General features: G+C 34.9%; 1 protein-coding gene across 9 annotated transcripts in view; it reads left to right on the top strand.

Annotated features, from left to right (window-relative positions):
- The window catches only part of EHBP1 (EH domain binding protein 1), a 310384-nt gene that overhangs the window by 119602 nt on the left and 176272 nt on the right, over positions 1-14510 (top strand). For 6 of the 9 annotated variants that reach the window (XM_006778555.2, XM_015557893.1, XM_015557894.1 and 3 more), the window contains exons 8-10: positions 4864-4968; positions 5619-5741; positions 8080-8320. In XM_006778555.2, coding sequence (XP_006778618.1) covers positions 4864-4968; positions 5619-5741; positions 8080-8320 — 469 coding nt within the window. The remainder of the gene's footprint in view (positions 1-4863; positions 4969-5618; positions 5742-8079; positions 8321-14510) is intronic. The other 3 variants (XM_015557898.1, XM_015557897.1, XM_015557895.1) reach the window with 1 other exon arrangement.

Genomic DNA, 14510 nt, shown 5'->3' with positions numbered 1-14510 from the left:
ATCTCCCGACCTCTCCTTTTTTTCTGTTTCTTTTTTTTTTATTCTGGGATTTATTTACCTTCTACGGCTGTCACTGGAACTGAGAGCCGGCTTTAGCTCTGAGTTTTGGCTCCAGCTCTGAGACCTCGGCTGCTGAAAGCAGGTATCTGGGTTTGTTTGGCTTCTATAATTGAAACACTTGCAGCTCCAGCTCTGAGGCCTCCCTGGCTGAAAGCAGGAATCTGGGGTTTGTTTAGCTTCTATAATTGCAACATTGTTTCTTAGAGTGCAGCTCAGAGGCCGGCAGCGGCAGGCGGGGAACCTTGGCTTCCTCCATCACTGGAGCAAGCAAGCCTCCTGTTCACTTCAGCTGCCTGGCTGCCGGCCGCCATCTTGGCTGGAAGTTAATTTGCATATCTCCCTGATTAGCCAATGGGAAGCATGTTGGAGCTACGGTTAATTACCATGTTTGTCTATTATTAGATAGGATATTTAAATGCCATTTAACAAAGAAAAATCAACCAAAAAAATGAGTTTGTGTGTCACCTCTGACACACGTGTCATAGGTTCACCATCACTGGGCTAAAGCCTGTGCAAAAAGTAACATCTTTTGAATCTCAATTTCTGCCAGGAAGTTGAAATGTTACCATCTTAAAATGAGATATCCTTGTACTGAATTTTGTTATACTTTGAAGAGAAGAATGATGAACATGCATGATTTGCAGGTATCTTATCATTTCTGGCAACTTATTATTTTGTTAACTCAGCTACTGACTTTCCTAAAGGAAAAAGCCCCCCACTCTTTGTGCCACCGCCCCCTCCCCCATTTTTTATTCAGTGTGATAATCTCTGGTGGTCAATTTTTATCTTCTTTTGCCTTCCTAACAGTAAAGACGAGTCTCAAATTACTTGACCCTTTGCTTCGATTGCCTGCCCCTAATTTAGTTTTCCTTCTCATTCTCACCACTGTTGAAACAAGTTCAGATTGACACACTGTTACGATAACTGAATGTGCTTAGTATGGGTTTATTGCTCAGTTTGAGAAGAGTAGGGTAGAAATTTGTGCTATAACATAGCATTATTAGCATTTTTCAAACATGTAAATTTTTGGCAAAATAGTGCTTTACAAGTAATAAAGTATCATATAAGTATACTAGAAGACAAGTGCATGAAATACGAACACGGGTAGGGTCCCTAGCCTGGCCGGTGATGAGGGCCGATTGGGGCCTCCCACTGCTGGCCAGAGCCTCCCTTCCCCAGCTGCCAGATGGAGCTTCCCTTCTCTGGGTGCCAGCTGCCAGCTGCCAGTCGGGGCCTGCCTTCCTTCTGCGCCACCCCCTGGTGGTCAGCACACATCATAGTGAGCAATCGAATTCCCGATCTCCCAGTTGAACTCCAAAGGAGACACTTTGCATATTAGCTTTTTATACATATAGATTGGTCCAGGGAATTTTTTTTTTTGGGGGGGGTGGGGGGTCAGGCTAGTATATTATTGGGAAAGCTTCCCACTTAAAAAAATAAAAATCTGGGAATAAATTTTTGTTGTAAATCTCCTTTTCATTTATTTAACTTTTGCCCCTGATTATAAATGTGAAAAATATTGACTGTGGAAAATTTGTAAGAAACAGGAAAATACTTTTTTTAAAGGAGAAATATATAACAAAATTATGCCCACATGTACAACTGCCAATTGAATTATTTCCATGAGATGCACCTATAGGTAGGTATGGCCAAACCGAATAGCCCCATGCCATGCTAGAATTACTATTCACAAAATCACCCAAGATAAAAACCTGGAAATTATCCTTGATTCCTTTCCCCATACCCTGTGTCAAACTAACTATCAAATGTTTCTTCTTATTCTTGAGTTAGCAATATTTATTGTGTGCCTCTCCTCATGGAGTAGTGATGCTGAACTACTTACCTTTGCTTCCTATGCTTTTTTTTTTTTTTTTTCCCAATGATGCCACCATGTTGAGCCTGGACTGATATTTCTAAAATGTGCATTTGATCTTTCAATGGATTCCCAGAGCTGTCAAAGTAAAGTTTACATTCTTTAGTTTGGCCACAAGAACTTTCATAAGAACATTCATCAGCCTCATTTTATTCCATTCCCCATCTCTGGCATCTTAAGCCCCAAACAACTTGCAGTTGCACAAATATGTCATGTTCTTACTTGCAGTGCCCTCCATTTTTTTTTTATTTTAATAGTAATGTCTGTTTGTCTAATTTAGCTCACATCTGAGTAAGTTCAGAAGGTATTCCTGACCTCAAAGTCTCTCTTCTAGTTTCACATAGCCTATGAAGCATATCTCAATCATAACATTTATCATATTTATTATACACGGTGTATTGCTTTATTTGTCTCTCTGTCCCTAAAACATATACAGCCATGAGGGCAGGTACTATTACAGGCATTTAATAGGTACTTCATAAATGTTTATTAGATAGATAAATGGTATTTCTTTGGAGTTTGCTTCTTGTTGTGATTTGGATTAACATTTGTTTGCATACCAAATAAAGGGAACATTGGTATAGACTATTAAAATGACCTTTCCCCTGTTAATATGAATGAAAGTTGTAGAAGCAGAAGTTCTAGGATTTAAGTAAGTTATGAATAGGTAAAAGTAGGATAGGAAGGAAAACTTAGTGAAGTGAATGGAAAGAAGAAATTACTTTGGATTAGTTAATGAGGAAATGGTTGTTGTTTTTAGATATTACTGAAAGTAATCAGTTTAGGAAATACTCTAAACATCCCCCAAAATTAAAATGTAAATAATTTAGTCATGTAATAGAGTCATCTTAATAGTATTTAAATAAATGCCCACATTGTACCTAAAACTATAGAACAGTATTAATGATCTGAATGTAAGGACCAAGTCTAATGTTTCTTCAGTATTCCCTATAATGGTCATTATATAATATGTTTAAATAAATTATTGATTTCTACTTTCATTGAGATTACAACTAAGAATATAAAATAATAAAAATGTGTAATAAACTGAAAATCTTTGGGCATTATTTTTAAATGTTTTAACTAAGTAATTGTACATTTGAGTATATAATGTAAATGATACTAACATATGTGATAAAATGTGGATATTCAAAGAATACCTCAGGATATTTATGAGAATTAATTCTGATAACATATGTAAAGTCCTTCCTACTGCTCAATAAATATTAGATGTTATTATTAACATTTTTTCATATTTTCAATGTTAAAGACAAACCATTTGCAAATTTTTTAAAATACATAACTAGTAATGAGTGAAAATAAATCAATATGTGCTGGTAATCACTTAACACTGATCTTTGACTCTATTATATTTTCCTAAAAATTACAATGCAATAGAGTCACCTTAATAGTATTTAAATAAATGCCCACATTGTACCTAAATGTGGTAGGGACAATGACTAGTAGTTGGAGGTAGGGGACGAATGAATTCTACCTACTGAGAAATTTGCTAGGCTGGTTTGAGTGAGAGTGGAGTTTAAAACTATTGGCAGAATAAAATGGAAGAAGAGTCTGACTATTCATCTCTTATTCAAATTCAAATGAAGAGTTTAGTTGGTATTGTGTTTACTCCTTATTTTCTGTGGTTTACTCTCTCAAGCAATTTTATTCATGCAAAATACATGTTTTCATTCTAACAGGGAAATAACTTTGCCAACTTTTCACATGTATTTAGCTCAGAGTTCCAAAAAATAACACATTTCTGACCATCTAATATCTAGTAGTCATTTATTGTCTGTTTCAATATTAATTTCTATCTTTACAGAATGTAAATTCCACAAGCACAATACCATATCTGCTTTTTTTCATCCTTGTGTATCAAGCATAGTACTTGACACAGTGTGGTAAATAAATATTTGTCGAACAACTGCCAAATGGGATGAAGGCAACCTTATTACACTGTGTATTGTGTTACTTGGGTCAAATAAAATTTATAACGTACAGTTAGATTTACAATGTTAATAACATTTTTAATGCTGAATTTACAACTTTTTTCTATTTCTAATTATTTTCTTTCTTTCCTATTTGAATGATCTGGATCGGTTTGGTTTGTCCTATTTACCTAAATTATTCCCAGGTTTTAACTTTGGAAACAGCAAGAATTAATTAGAATACTCTAGTGGGCACTTTTTCACCCAATGAGTTATAATCTCATATACAGAGAATTGTCTGTGTAATTCATGTAAACATTTTATTCACATAAAATATGAATTTTTATTTTAAGATTTTTCTATCTATCCCTGTCTTTTTTGTTCTGTCTCTTATTGGATAAATTATAAGGTTCCCTTAAACAAATACTCAAGAGTTCCCTTAAAAGACAAATTCCTTAGAAAAAGGAATAGAAAATAGTAGCTATTGCCTTTCTCTTATTTTGTGCTGATTTTTAAACTCTAGAACATGAATAAGTGCTTATTATGTTCATTATTCATGTAGATGTAATCTAAAAACCTTTAGTTTAAATTTGTAATATTATAAATAATATTATATACATATGTTTTTTTGTGTTAGCAGAGGATACTTTTTATTCTGTTTTTAAAATATGCATTTAAAACACTATTTTACAAATGCAAAATGTGGTTGCTGAAAGCCATTGCCATTCTCTTGGGATATTATCTTTGTTTTGTGTTTATTAACATAGTTCTTATATTACTAATATAAGTTTTGACAATAAACTGTTTTCTATCTTTAATGGTACAACATAACTTTAAGTTAAATGCTTCTGTTAAAGTTCATCAAAATAACATTCTCTGAATGTATTCTCTTGATAACCAAACATCCCCTTTCTGTCTTTTTGAGTAACAGCATGCTTCTACAGCTCTTTAATTAAATGACCTTACCTTACATTTGTCTCGACTGGCTTCTGTTTACAGAAATTGTAAACCAATTGAATGCTCTGAGCAGCTTAGATGAAGATCAAGATGACTGCATAAAGCAAGCAAATATGCCTTCAGCTAAATCAGCCAGTTCCTCTGAAGGTCTAAGAGCTTTCTTCCTTTCTTTCTGCTTCTGACTGCCTTTATTTACTGTGACCTGCTACCTCTTGACTTCTGCCTATACTTAGCTGTCAGTTTTGTCTTCGTGCTTTTCCTTGGATGTTTTCTTTGGTAATTTGTAGTACACCAGCAGGCAACAACATAACAGAACTTGCCATATTTAGCAAAGCCTTATATCAAGATTCTCATTAGGTAGTGATTTTAGAACATCTTATAATAATTGGTCATGTAATATGGCCATACTTCTTCAGCTACTGTATATATTGTAACTTTTACTTTTAAAAAATAGTTTCTTAGATTAAACCCATTTGAATTATTTATATTTAGGAGTGAAGGATGTTTTACTAAAAATCTGTCAGTACTTTTTCATTAGATAAAATTAAATTCAGATGAAAGTTTCTCTAGTTCATTATCTGATACAATTTTCAAATTAATATGTATATGTTTTATTTCATATGAAAATGTTGGTATACTACAAAATACTTGAATGGCATTCTGCCACTGGTAAAATGCTATGTCTTATTATTTACAGGTATTATTAGTGTGAATTTTTATAATTCAAAAATTTCATGAATGATCGAAATTATGCTTTACTGTAACCATAGTGAACTAACACATATGTTTATTTTCAGAGCTTATCAACAAACTTAACTTTTTGGATGAAGCAGAAAAGGATTTGGCCACTGTGAATTTAAATCCATTTGGTGATCCTGATGTAACAGGATTAAATCCATTTGAAGATCCTGACTCAGAAGGTAACAAGTTTTTTTTCTGTGCTTTTAGAGTCTTTATATAGTCAAATTTTCTTGAATGGTAATGGCAGGAAGACTCATAAAGTAATTTTTGTCCCTAATGATAATGTTATTGTGTTCAGTACCACTTGCAGTTGATCGGCAATTCTGAGTAGCTTCAATTGAATTTTTAAAGAGAAAAGAAAGTCACATAGACATGTACTTGGGGAATTTATTTATTTATTTCTAATTTTTAAAATATATTTTTATTGGTTTCTGAGAGAGAGGGGGGGGAGAGAGAGAGAGAGAGAGAATATCATTGATTGGCTGCTTCCTACACGCCCCCTACTAGGGACTGAGCCCCCAACCTTACATGTGCCCTGGCCTCCTGGTTCATGAGTCAGTGCTCATTCACTGAGCCACACCTGCTGGGGGGAAGGGGCTTATTTTTAAATGTCTGTTAATTTGATCAAATAGTAAAGCTCTGTTGTTAGAGATAACATTGTTCTGTCTCTTACTGGAAAAACTATAAGGTTTCCTAAAGCAGATACTCAAGAGTTCCCTTAAAAGACAAATTTCTTATAAACAGGAGTAGAAAATAGAAGTAGCTATTGCCTGTTTTTCTTATTTTGTGCTGATTTTTAAAATTCTAGAGTATGAACAAGTATTTTACCTAGCTGGCATATGGTAAAGAATCATTAGTTTAGCAGCCTGACCAAGTAAGGTCAAGTTGTGGCACATACTGATATTGATGTGGTGGGGTGGCTTCTCCCTCTAGACAACTCCTCCACCCTCATTCGCAGAGAGTTTGAGGAATCCCTCTACCTCCTACTCCATGTCTCTGGCTGAGAATTAGTCAGTGGTTACAGTAAGTTGTGCATGTGAATAACGGAGCAGAAAGAAGACTGAAACCACTGTTGTCATACATACAACATAATTGGAAGTAAAAAACCCAGGTATTTTTCTGGGTCATTTTTCTTATCAAGTAGTTTTGATCTCTTAAAGCCTAGAAAAGAGCAGTTGAAGCAGTGAGACTTCTGTTTAATTAAACTCTGTTTTCTCAAAGTAAATGTAAGAATGACTAATCACTGTTTACATCTTTTCGACTGCTCTTAGGAAATCTTCCTGAGCTGTAAAGAATTTTGCTGCCACTAGTCATGGTGAAAATGAGGTTTTAACTTCAGGATTCACTCTGTTAGAGCAATATTATTTAATAATCCACTTTTTCTTTTCCTTTACTTTCTCCCTTCTTATCAAATTCTAAACTAGTAAGTTTAAATTAATTGTATTTTATTTTATGAGGTAGTTATATTAAGAACATATTTTAAATCTTAAAAGTTACAATAAATCTTAGAGGTGACCTATTTCAGCTGCGTACTTTCATAGATTAGGAAGCTGAGGCCCAGGGGAATTAAGTGATTTGAACAAGAACTCTAGGTAAATGGAGAAGGAGTTAGAGCTAAGATTCCTAATCAAGAGTCTTCTTTTGACTATATAGCTTCTCCTTGATTATTATATACATCGAGTATATCGAGTTTTAAAAATATTAACAAGATATTTTGAGACATCAATATTTGAGCTTTCCATTTCAAAATAGAATACGTTTTCTAAATATATGTACGCCTATTTTCTGAGGAATAGAAAGGAATAGCAGATATCATGTGATACTATATTTCTATATAGGAGAGGTTAGCCAGCCTGACTCAGAATCTTTACTCATGTTGATAGAGCTAAGAAAAAATGTGACAACTAGTATTTCTCTTTAAATATACATCTCTTTCTGGAATTAATTTTATGAATTAAAAACTTGCTACCTGCAGTAAAAAAAAAAAGTATTTGGGGAAGATAAAATGTGTTACAGTTGTTAAGATGGTGTATTATTATTTGCTTTTACAGCTTCAGTTTTCTTATATTCATGATATTCTGTGCTTCAGTTCCCTAAGTGGTTTTTGCTTGTATAACTAACCAAAGACCATTTCAAAATTTAATCCACTTTATGGTCTTTTAAAAGCAGAAACTTATTATGTATCAGTTTGAGATCACAAGCTAGTTTATGGAAATAAAATAGGCAATAATAAAATATTATTCCTTTAAGGAAGTTAAAATTTCCAAAATTGTCATTTATATAATATTAGAGACTTCAAAGGCATTCCAAAGATGACATTTTGGGGTTTACCATTCCTGGAAAAGTAGACAAAGATCTTAGATATTACACCTTCTGAATCTAGCCCCTCCAAAATGTGCTAGTACTTTGCCTCTTTCAGTTCCATTCAATATTGAGTATTTTTGAAAGCATTAAAAATGTGAGAAAATGTCAGATAGAATTAATTGACTTAATTCATCTGTTGCTATTGTTTTATAGAACCAACCACTGAAACAGTATCACCTAAAAAACCAGAAGAATCTTTTTATAATAACAGCTATAATCTCTTCAAAGAGATGCAAACTCCACAGTATTTAAACCCATTTGGTGAACCAGAAACCTTTGAAACTATAAAGGATTCTCCTCCCCAATCAACAAAAAGAAAAAATATAAGACCTGTGGACATGAGCAAGTACCTCTATGCTGATAGTTCTAAAACTGAAGAAGAGGAGTTGGATGAGTAAGTACATTTCATTTTGCTATCATCATAGGTCAGGCTTTATATTAACTACAGGGGTCCTCTGTAATATACCTTTAGATGGGTAAAATGAGATCTGGTGCAATGTTAACATACACTTTACAAGTTAGTATCTATCTCATCCCCATCTGAAATTTTATAATCTTGACCATTAATCTCCCACCGTCTTCCATATGCTTGCATACGCTAAACTAACAAATGAGGGACTATGTTCTTGGAATCTCTGGTTAGAATTTCTATAGTGTCTTCCCATAAGAACTGTTATAAATGGCACCTGAGTATTTTTAATTGATTACTGTATGCATTATGCTTCAATTATGTTATGGAAACCAACTAATCATTTATGATATTGATTTGATCAGAAGGCTTATTCAAATGCCAAGCAATGAGATCATAACATTTATAAATTAGGAATTGTCAATTGTGTTACTATTCTTACCCAAATGTGAGGTTGATTGACCACAAGCTCAGTATAAATAGTCAATGTGATTAGGGATACCATTTTATGCAAATGTAGGTAGGGATAAAGAGAGAAGTGAATTTTCATTGTGTTCTGAGGTTATACAGTGTATTACTTGTGTGACTACAGACCGTGGCCCTGAGTTTGTTAAAAAGCAACAAGCAAAACTTCTACTTGCGGTCATGTTAAAAAGAAGCTCTTCAGGCAGGAGGAAAATGACACTACTTAGAGATTTGGATCTACACAAGGAGATGGAGAGCACAAGAAATGGCTAATATAGTATTATATATAAAATACTTATCTTTTAAAAATTTCCTTAAAATATAACTGGCTTTGAAGTTTAAATAATTTATTCTGTGTTTTTTTTATTACTTATTTTAGAAAGAAGGAAGGAGGGAGTGGGGAAGGGAGAGACTAACATCAACTCTGGAGAGTGAGTCTGCAACCTGGGCATGTGCCCTGACTGGGAATCAAACCGTCAAACTTGGTGCATGGGACAATGCTTAACCAACTGAGCCACACTGGCTAGGGCTATATTCTATGTTTTATAACATGTATAGAAATTGACAATCTTAAACATTCACAGTTATCATAATTTAGCATAAAGGCTGAGAGTGGGAAATTGAAGAGTCCTGTTTTAAGCTTCGTCAACATGTTACTTGAAGATGTACTTTTCTTTATAGAGAACATCATTGTTTATGTAGAAAATCATAAGGAATCTTCAAAAAGTTTGCCAAAACTAAAAAGTAAATTTGGCAATGTTACAGGATACAAGATCAACATATAAATTTAATTATATTTTTCTATAGTAACAATTAAATATCAGAAATAGAAAAACTTTAAACACCATATACAAAAGCATAAAATAAGCCCTCAGGGATAAATTTGAAGAAAGATGTGCAATAACCATATGTTGAAAGCAACAAAATATGCTGAGAGCAATTAAAGAAGAGAAATCAGCCCTAGCCGGTTTAGCTGAGCGGATAGAGCATCGGACTGCGGACTGAAGGGTCCCAGGTTCGATTCTGGTCAAGGGCACATGCCTGGATTGTGGGCTCCATCCCCAGTGCGGGGCGTGCAGGAGTCAGCCAATGATTCTCTCCCATCATTGATGTTTCTATCTCTCCCTTTCCCCTCCTCTCTTAAATCAATAAACTATATTTTTTTAAAAAGGAGAAATCAAATGGACAGAAATGTTATTGGACATGGACTCAAATTGATCTATACATTCTCTGCTATCCCAATCAAATTTTTGACATACTTTTTTAAAATAACAATTAAGCTAATCCTAAAATATATATGGAAATGCAAGGGACCTAGAATAGTCAGAACAATTTAGAAAAAGAACAAAGTTGGAGGACTTATACTACCCGATTTTAAGGCTTATTAACCAAGTCATTGTGGTATTATATTCAAAGTAGAAATATAGATCAAAGGAAGAGAATAAGAAAGTCTAGAAATAAGGCCTTACATAAATATTGTCAATTGATTTTTGACAAAGCTAGCAAGGGAAACTTTTAAGAAATGATAATCTTTACAACAGATGTTGCTAGAACAAGTAGATTTCCATATCTTGCTCCCATTCTCCCCCCACACAAAATAACTACAACCTTTATTGCATACAATATACAAAATTTAACTAAAAATAGGTTATACAACTAAAATTAAGAACTAAAACGTTGGAACTTCTAGGCGAAAGCATAGGAGGAAAATCTTACTGACTTTGAGTTAGGTAAAATGTTTTAAATAGGATTCAAAAAGCACAAAAAAATCAGAGGAAAAATTGTTAATTTAGACACTATCAAAATTAAAAACTTACGCTCTTTTTTTTTTTTTTAAAAAAGCAGGAAAATGAAAAGGCATGTCATGGTTTGGCAGAAATTCTTTGTAAAACAAAAGACTTCTATCAAGAATATGTAAAAAAAATTTTTAGCCCAATAATAAGACAAACTTTTTTTAAATAGGGGAAAGATTTGAACAGAAATTTCACAAAAGAAAATATAAGAATGGCCAATGTACATACAGAAAGTTGCTCAACGCCTTAGTCATCAAGGAAATGCAAATTAAACCCAAATAAGACAACACAACACACCCACTTGAATTGCTAAAATTTAAGAGACTGACTTTGTCAAATAGTGTCAAGGATGAGGAGTCACTGGAACTCTCTCAAAGAACTCTGAGTTCTAAATGATAGAACCATTTTATTTTATTTCTAATTAAATTTATTGGGAGTAACAATCTATATATACAAAAAGCCAGTGTCCGTGACGACCAAACGACCCGTCACCATGAGGTGCCATTGACCACCTCTCGGGCCCTCCTCACGGCCCGCAAGCGGGGCGAGGTGGGACTGGGGACTGGCGAGTGGGCTGAACAGCTGACCTCTTGGTCCCTGCCCCCGGTCTGTGATGGATCAGCAATGGTGAACGGGGGAATCTGGGTGGGTGGCGAGAGGACCGGGCTGACTGTCAGGTCGTTGGGATCACCAGCTCATCCCCGGCTGCTCGGGGGCTCAGGCCTGCGGGAAAGCAGGCACTAGCGACTTCACCTCCATGCACGTGCGCCAGGCTGGCTGCTGATGGAACACGCTGCCTGCTGGAGCCTCAGGCCGGGGCAGGTAGGTCACAGGCACGCCCTGCAGCTTCCGTCAGTGCCTCAAGCCCCAGCAGCGGTGGCAGCGGCAGCTCCCATGTGACCAGCTCCGAGCAGGCAGCACATTCCTTCAGCGGCTGGCCCAGTGCATGCACATGGAAGTGAAGTCACCGGCGCCTGCTTTCCCGCAGGCCTGAGCCCCCGAGAAGCCGGGGATGAGCTGGTGATCGCAATGGCTTCACAGCCCTGCAGCAGAGGTGGTGTTCGGCCTGGGGACCTGTGAACAGGCAGAAGATGGAGGCTAGGCCTAGGGACCCTACCTGCATGATTTTGTGTGCTGGGCCTCTAGTGGTTAATAAAATTACATAGGATTCCTTCCATCACCATATATTTGACCCCTTTTACCTTTTACTATCACCTTGCATCCTCCTTCCCTTTTGGGAACCACCATACTGGCCTCTGAGTTTTTGTTTGTTTGTCTTGCTTGTTCATTTATTGTTTTCATTTTTATATTTTACATATGAGTGAAATCATATGGTTCTTAACTTTTCCTGTCTGAATTATTTCACTAGTATGACATTCTCAAGATCTATCCATGTTGTTGCAAATGACAGTATTTCATCTTTTCTTATGGCTGGGTAGTATTCTGTTGTATGTGTGTACCATTTTTCCTTTATCCAGTCATCTATCAAGGACATTTTAGTGTGATTTAACTATTTTAGAAAACAGTTTTGGCAGTTTCTTAAGTTAAACTTATACCCATCATTTGATGCAGCCATTCCATTTCTAGGTACTAGTTACTCAAAAGGAATGAAAGTATATGTCCAAAAAAGATTTGTACATGAACATTTTAACACCTTTATTTATCACAATAGCAAAATATGGGGATAACTCAAATGTCCATCAGTAGGCAAATGGGTAAACAAATTGTGTATACCCATATAATGGAATACTTACTACTCAGTACTAAAGAAGAAATAAATGATTTTTCTGAATTTTAATTTTTAATTACAGTTGACATTCAATATTATTTTATATTAGTTTCATGCATACAGCATAGTTAGACAGTTATATCATTAACGAAGTGATCCCCCCAATAATTCTAGTACCCACTTGGCACCATACATAGTTATCACAATACTATTGACTATATTCCTTATGTTATACTTGATATCCAATGACTATTTTGTAACTCCAATTCGTATTTGTATTTCTTAATCTCTTTACCTTATTCACCCAACTCCCTTCTCATCTGGAAACCCTCAGTTTATTATCTGTATCGATGAGTCTTGGTTTTATTTTGTTTATTTTTTTTATTCTCTAAATTCCACATATAGGTGAAATCATGGTATTTGTCTTTTTCTGTCTGACTTATTTCACTTAGCACAATACCCTCTAGGTCAGGGGTCCTCAAACTATGGCCCGTGGGCCACATGCAAATACAAATATTGTATTTGTTCCCGTTTTGTTTTTTTACTTCAAAATAAGGTATGTGCAGTGTGCATAGGAATTTGTTCATAGTTTTTTTTTAAACTATAGCCCAGCCCTCCAACGGTTTGAGGGACAGTGAACTGGCCCCCTGTTTAAAAAGTTTGATGACCCCTGCTCTAGGTCCATCCACACTGTGGTAAAGGGCAAAATTTTATTCTTTTTTGTGGCCAAGTAATATTCCATTGTATATATGTAACACCACTTTTTCTATCCATCTATTGATGGGTACTTTGCTATGATAAATACCACTGCAACGAATGTAGGTAGGGGTGATAAATTCTTTCTAATTAGTGTTTTTGGTTTCTTCGGTTATATATCCAGAAGTGGAATTGCTGGGTCAAAGGGCAGTTCCATTTTTAATTTTTTGAGTACCCTCCATACTGTTTTCCACAATGGCTGCACCAATCTGCATTCCAACCAACAGTGGACAAAGTTCTCTTTTCTCCACATCCTCACCAACATGATCAAAATAAAATTTCTCATGGGTGGTGTAGCTGCTGAGTAATAGCCACACACCTAGAATATTTGAATGTCAATGCAAACTTTAAGTACAAGAATTCAGTCGTTCCAAGATGCCTGGGTATTACCCAACACACACACCCTGCTCTCTTCTATTAACAAATTAAAGAGACATCTAATGTTTGCTTAAACTTTTAAAATGTCTTAATAAAAACTAAAATCAGAATGACTGGGTGTTTCCTTTTGACCATTCTTTTATCACATGAAAGTCACAGTCTTTACAAATTTTCCATGCATAAAGAACATTCTAAATTGCTCAATCACCTGAGATTACCAGAGAGAGCCAATAAACACTCCTTCCTGCTTTTTTTGTAGGAATATACACACAGATTCTTAAGATTCATATATAAAGATCTCATCAGCTAAAGTGAGAATATAGGAAGACTCTGTATTACTTTCTTCTTCAGTATTTCTCATCTTTTCCCCCCAAGAATTTGTAGGTATAACTTCAGTAGCAGAAATATCCCAAAATTTGCTTACTACAATAATAAACTTATGTATGACCTTTCAAATCAAGTGAAAAGTCTGACTCATCTTTCCTTACCAAACTCTTTCTGTATCTGACCTAAAACTATCACAGATAAATAGTGCTGAGTCCTTTGATGTGTAAATAATCTTCAGAACCTAGCATTTCCATCAGCACCAAGAGAAAGTATAGACCCTTCAGTGCTTTTAGTGCATACCCTTTACACTTAGCAACCACGTGGATTACTTAGTTTCCTCATATTTGGGGGTTAGTTCAGCCATTCTAATTTATGTGGCAAAAATGAAAATTGATAAAGCAATAATTTTTTAAGCATTTTTGAAGTGATTTTTGTGTCCAGCATGAATCATTTCTGGTATAGTGTGTCAGTATTTCAAGAAAAATTGTCATTGAATTTTATTCAGATATGCTACACACTCATTTTAATAAATTTGGATTGTTTTTCCAAAGAAACAGAAATTTTCAAAGTGACAGGAAAAGACTATAATTTTTGCTATACCCTTACTTCATATATTTTTGAGGATGTTTATTAATCCTATTTCTAATAAACTTATAGTTTTTCTTTATATGATTTCTTTCTGGGTGAATTATTTTCTAAACAATGAGTAATGTCATTTAAAACTATC

The sequence above is a fragment of the Myotis davidii genome, unplaced genomic scaffold, assembly GCF_000327345.1.
Source record: "Myotis davidii unplaced genomic scaffold, ASM32734v1 scaffold6, whole genome shotgun sequence".
NCBI lineage: Eukaryota > Metazoa > Chordata > Mammalia > Chiroptera > Vespertilionidae > Myotis > Myotis davidii.
This window is presented reverse-complemented; position numbering and strand designations above follow the sequence as displayed.